Genomic DNA, 5465 nt, shown 5'->3' on the forward strand with positions numbered 1-5465 from the left:
CTTATATATGCCCACGGGTTACATAAGTGGCCGGACACCACCCAGCCCCTTGGCCTCGGCCCTCGGTAATGAGTGACCATCCACCCTCCTCCTGGCCCAGCGAGTTGATGGGTCAGCACAGGAGCGGCCCAGCCCCTCCTGCCTGAGCTCCGGACTCCCTCCCGGACAACTGGCCGCTTAGGGTGACCTGCGCTGTGTCCCACAGGCTCCAAACCCGGCCACACCGGCCCAGGGCCCTCCCCACAGGCCGTGGGACCCCCGCCACCCCCATCCCTCAGGCACCTGGGATTCTGGGCAGGGCCTTGTTCCAGAAACACTTACTCTTCCCAGCTGGCGTGGCTCAATGGTTGAGCATCGACCTATGAACCAGGAGGTCACGGTTCAATTCCCGGTCAGGGCACATGCCTGGGTTGTGGGCTCCATCCCCAGTGTGGAGCGTGCAGGAGGCAGCTGATCAATGATTCTTTCATCATTGATGTTTCTTTCTCTTTCTCCCTCTCCTCTCCTCTCTGAAGTCAATAAAAAATATATTTAAAAAAAAGAAGGGGGGAGAGGTCAATGGGGAAAAAGGAGACATGTGTAATACTTTAAACAATAAAGAACTTTTAAAAAAAGAAACACTCTAACACTTCTATTTATTTATTTTGTATATATTTTTATTGATTTCAGAGGGGAAGGGAGAGGGAGAGAGAGATAGAAACATCAATGATGAGAGAATCATCGATTGGCTGCCTCCTACATGCCCCACACTAGGGATCGAGCCCGGAGCCCCAGGCACGTGCCCTGACCTGGAATCAACTGTGACCTCCTGGTTCATAGGTTGGTGCTCAACCACTGAGCCACACCGGCCGGGCTATTCTGACACTTCAAATGGGAAGGAAGACGTTACTAGCTGGGCTCCCCCAGAACACAGCCAGGACAGCCAGGAGCAGAGGGCAGGGCGTTCCCACACGCAGACCCAGGGAAAGCCCCGCTGGAAACCACCTCTGCCCACGGCGGGCAGGGAAAGGCCAAAGCAAGAGGCTGCCACTCACCAGAGGGGTGTGTGAAGCGACATGCACACAGGAGGCAGGTCGTGGGCGGCTGCAAGACCAGACGCATCCCTACCCGCTCAGCAGGGGCCAGAGAGCAATCCGGGGCCGGGGCGGGGAGTCCTGGTACTAGCACAGGAGTGCTCCCCGGTACAGAAATCACTGTACACGCGTGACCAGGGCCAGACAAGGGCCTGTTCCAGGGACCGGCCCACAGCGGGGGGCAGGGAGGTGCCAGCTGGTGTCGGAACCAGCACCTGCTGTGATCAGCTGCTGTGGGGTCTGCAGCAGCCTCCCCCGATCTGGCCCAGTCTCTCCTGGGGGAGGAGGGCGGAGGGTCCGTGGAAGGAAGATGCCGAGAGCGAGGGGAGACACCAAGCGTCGGGGGTTCTTGCTAAACTGACAGGACAGGATTCTTGCTGAAGGCAGGGCAGGGCGCTGAGACGTCAGGGTGGGGCCGCTGCGAGTACCAGGCGAGGCCACGGGAGGGAGGGCGGGCGGGTGGCTGAGAGGAGCCCGGCTGAAGTCTGGTGAAGGTGGAAGGTGGGTCTCTGTCTGGCTCTTCGGGTGGGAGGTTCTGTTTCGAGTCCGGGCAGAGAGGAATTCCAGAGGCACTGGGCCAGGTCTGGTACCTGCAGACACGGCAGGGTCCAAACGCACAAACGCACCTGCCTGGCGCGGACGTTCCCCAAAGAAGAGGCAGACACAGCAAAACGAGTCATGCCGGCCGCGTGGCTCCGTGGCTGAGCGTTGACCCATGCCCCAGGAGGTCAGGGTTCGATGCCCGGTCGGGGCACAGGCCCGGGTTGCTGGCTCGATCCCCAGTGTGGGGTGTGCAGGAGGCAGCCGACCCAGGATTCTCTCTCGTCTCTGATGTTTCTCTCTCTCTCCCTCTCCCTTCCTCTCTGACATCAATGAAAACATTTTTTAACTCTCTCTCTCTCTCTCTCTCTCCCTCCCTCTCTGAAAAAAAAAATATATATATTAAAAAAGAAAAAGAAATACGACTGAGCTCTTGCTGCTCAAATGTGGCCTGAGGCTCCAGAAACAAAACCACTTCCCGCTTCTGTGGGACGTGATCCACGGGGATGAGCCTGGAGACCAGGGGGGGACGCGGACGGGACACGCCCCAGAGAGCCCCCCCTCCCCCCCGGACCACGGAGCCAACGAGGCTGCTTTCTGAGACGGACCAGGAAGCTCCCAAAGAAAGACCTTGATGACAAGGGGGGATGTGAACAAAACCTTAAATGGAGCCGGAGGCACTGCCTGGCACCTCTTATGCCTCAGATCGCTGGGTGTGAAAACGGGGCACAGGAACCTTTGCAAGGGGCCTAGAGCAGCCTGTGTCCCAGAGAACTGTGTGCAGAGACGACGAGAAAGCAGGTGTGACGACCCCTGGGCGGATGGCGGCAGGACTGGAAATGAAACATTGGTGGGAGTCAGCGCCACTCTGCCTTCCTTCTGCGGACGTCACGGTCCCTGCCCCCTGGTGAGCACCCCTCGCGTGGTCTCCTGAGCAGAGCACGGTCTGGGCTTCTGCCAGAATCAGTGATTCGGGAAAAGCTTTTTAAAAAATCTCAAATAAACGCTCGTCTCTCGAGTTGAAAGGCCTTTTCTTTTTTAGGTGAACAAGAGGTTTGGCTAAAGCAGGAGCTGCCAGGAGGCCGTGGGGAGGGGCCTGGGGAGCTGGGGTGCTGCCTCCGGGCCTCCAAGGGGGGGTGCGAGGTCGGTGGCCGGGGCATGGCCTGGAGCTCAGGGGCCGGGGACACCAGGTGTGATGCTTTGACCACAGCAGGTGACCTCGTGATGCGGCACAGCCAAGCGTTAAGGTCAACAGTCCGTCCCGCCTCAAGGAACAGCCGCCCAAGGCTCGGGGGAGGGCCTCGGCCAGAACACCAAGGTGCTGCCCCGGGGCCTGGCAGCCTGGTTACCACGAGGGGGTGCACCGCGGGGGACATCCGTGTGCAGGACGGGGCCACAGGCAGGCCAGGACTTTGCCCCCACTCTGCCTTCCTCGTTCCCGGCCCCTCTCCTATGCCCTCCCTGCCTGCCTGCCTCGCCGACACCCCTCGGTGACCACAGGCACTGGCTCTGAGGCCGGCCCATGAGTTCCAGCCTCTCAGCTGCTTTGGGGCGGCCTCTGCACTCTCTCTGGGTTTTTTGTTGTTGTTGTTTGTTTTTTTGAATATATTTTTATTGATTTCAGAGAGGAAGGGATCGGGAGAGAGAGAGAAACATCAATGATGAGAGAGAATCATTGATTGGCTGCCTCCTGCACGCCCCCTACTGGGGATCGAGCCCACAACAGGGCATGTGCCCTTGACTGGAATTGAACCCGGGACCCTTCAGTCCACAGGCGGACACTCTATCCACTTAGCCACACCAGCCAGGGCCTGGCTGTGGTTTTGCCCCTGACCTCTGTGGCTGCAGTGTCTGCCCCTAGAGTTGGGATCATGATTGTGCCCCCCTCACAGGGTGGCTGAAGGGGTGACAGGGGCAAATATGGGCAAATTCAGTGCCGTGTGAGTGTTTGCTAAATACAAGAAACCAGCTTCCTGGACCCTGGGTCGTGCCCCTGTGACGTGGGGTGTCAGGACTTCGGGCCACTGACAGGCTCTGTGTCACAACGTGTAAGGAGCTCCATGCACGCTGCTGTGCGCCGAACCCCTCCCAGGGCCCTGACAAGCTGGGGACACAGGTCCCGGGGAGTCCCCACAGTAGGCAGGGTGGGGGTCAGGGAGCCTGGGGTGCCTGTGGAGCCCCCTCTCTTGTGTGCCATCCCCACGCCCGGGAGGTGGTGGTAGCTCCGAGTCCATGGAGCTGTTGGGCTTGGGGTCTTGTCCACAAGCCGGCCTGCCTGGCCCTGGGACATGGGAAGGGTGTCTGTCTGCTCTGCCCCAGAACACCGTGTGGCTCTATTTTTTAAATATATTTTTATTATTGATTTCAGAGAGGAAGGGAGAGAGAGAAGCATCACTGATGAGAGAGAAGCATTGATTGGCTGCCTCCTGCACATCACACAATGGGGATCGAGCACACAACCCAGGCCTGTGCCCTGACCAGGAATTGAACCATCACCTCCTGGTTCCTAGGTCGATGCTCAACCCCTGAGCCGAAGCCAGGATTTAATCTGACGATGGGCCCAGCAGGGAGAGGGTTCCCTCGGGCCCGGAGGTGGTGGCACTGCGTGCTCAGGACTGACTTCTGCTCCGTGACCTTGAGCAGACCTCTTCCCTCTGAAGCCCTTTCCCGCGTGGGATGCTGCCGGCCACCTCAACGGCACACTTGTCCCCTGAGCATGCGCACTCCTGCGTGCACAGACCCCGGGGCATACGGACTCTGCCTGCAGACCTGCCTGGGGCCACACATGTGCATGGTTTGCGGGTCCAAAGCAGTTCCAGGTAGCTCGCTGCAGCCCCTGGTGGGTGGGCTGGGGGGGGGGGGGTCTCTGCTGTCTGCGGGAGCCCTGGGGGCTGGACTGGGGCTGGGCTGAGCTGCCGCTCTGGGGTTGGGGTACAGCATCTGGCTAGGGCATGGCCTGCCCCACCTCAGCCATAGCTGTGGGGGCTGCTGAGGTCCATGGGGGCCGGGTCCCGGGGGCCGGCCGATGCCACCAGCTGCCACAGACGATGGCTGAGGTTCTGCACCTGGCAGGTGCTCAGCACACAGCCCACCCGCAGGAGCTGGGCTCTGGGCCTTGGGGGGCCCAAGTGTCGACGGGGACCACCCCGGAGAGGCTGACCCGCGGCAGGGGGCAGACTGGCGCCCCTCTGTGGCTGCAGGGCCTGGGGCGGCTTGTGGATCACAGGCCGGGGTGCAGGGTGCTGGGGCTGCAGGCCGCTGGCAAGGGTCCTGGCTGGAGGTGCCCTGCAGGGGAGATGGAGGAAGTAAACGTGACAACCCAGCCGTTCAGGGACCCCGCTTTCTGCCTGGAGAATGCCAGGGGGAGCCCTAGGTGTTCCTGGGGCTCAGGGCTTGGGTTCTGGCTACTCAGCCACTCAGTAGCCCAGGTCCCTGCCCCATTCACCCGCGCCTCCTGGGAAAAGGGCACCCCTGTGCTCAGGGCCAGGGGCTCCCCCTCAGCCCTTCCTGCGGAGCGGGGAGGTGGCAGGCCTGGGGACCCTCCAGCCCCTGGTGCCCTGGCCGACCTCTCTGTTGGGGAGGGCTACTCGGCCTGGGGGAAGGAGGGGAGCCCTGGGAGGGAGGCAAAGAAAGAGGGGGTCTTGCACTGACCAGGCTTTGCTGAAGGCTGGGGGCTGGCCCTTGATTCTGAGGGTAAGCCCTAGCAGCAGGGGTTTTCCCCAACGCAGGTGGTGGGGGGGTGCTGGGGAGGGGGCTGGGCAGAGGGGCCTCCCAGGTTTTCTGGTTTCTGCAGCTTCGGCCAGGGGACGGCTGGTCTGCGCCCCACTCACCTGGGCCGGGCAGGCTGCCGGC

At 61.2% G+C, this 5465-nt stretch overlaps 1 protein-coding gene across 1 annotated transcript; it reads right to left on the reverse strand.

Annotated features, from left to right (window-relative positions):
• Positions 1-4490: 4490 nt before the first annotated feature.
• On the reverse strand, positions 4491-5463 carry ADM2 (adrenomedullin 2; the record flags this gene model as incomplete). Its single annotated transcript, XM_014541202.1, has 2 exons — positions 4491-4898; positions 5444-5463. Coding segments are annotated over 2 exons (339 nt in total), but the record flags the coding sequence as incomplete, so codon positions are not given.
• Positions 5464-5465: the final 2 nt, after the last annotated feature.

The sequence above is a fragment of the Myotis brandtii genome, unplaced genomic scaffold (assembly GCF_000412655.1).
Source record: "Myotis brandtii unplaced genomic scaffold, ASM41265v1 scaffold2658, whole genome shotgun sequence".
Taxonomy (NCBI): Eukaryota; Metazoa; Chordata; class Mammalia; order Chiroptera; family Vespertilionidae; genus Myotis; species Myotis brandtii.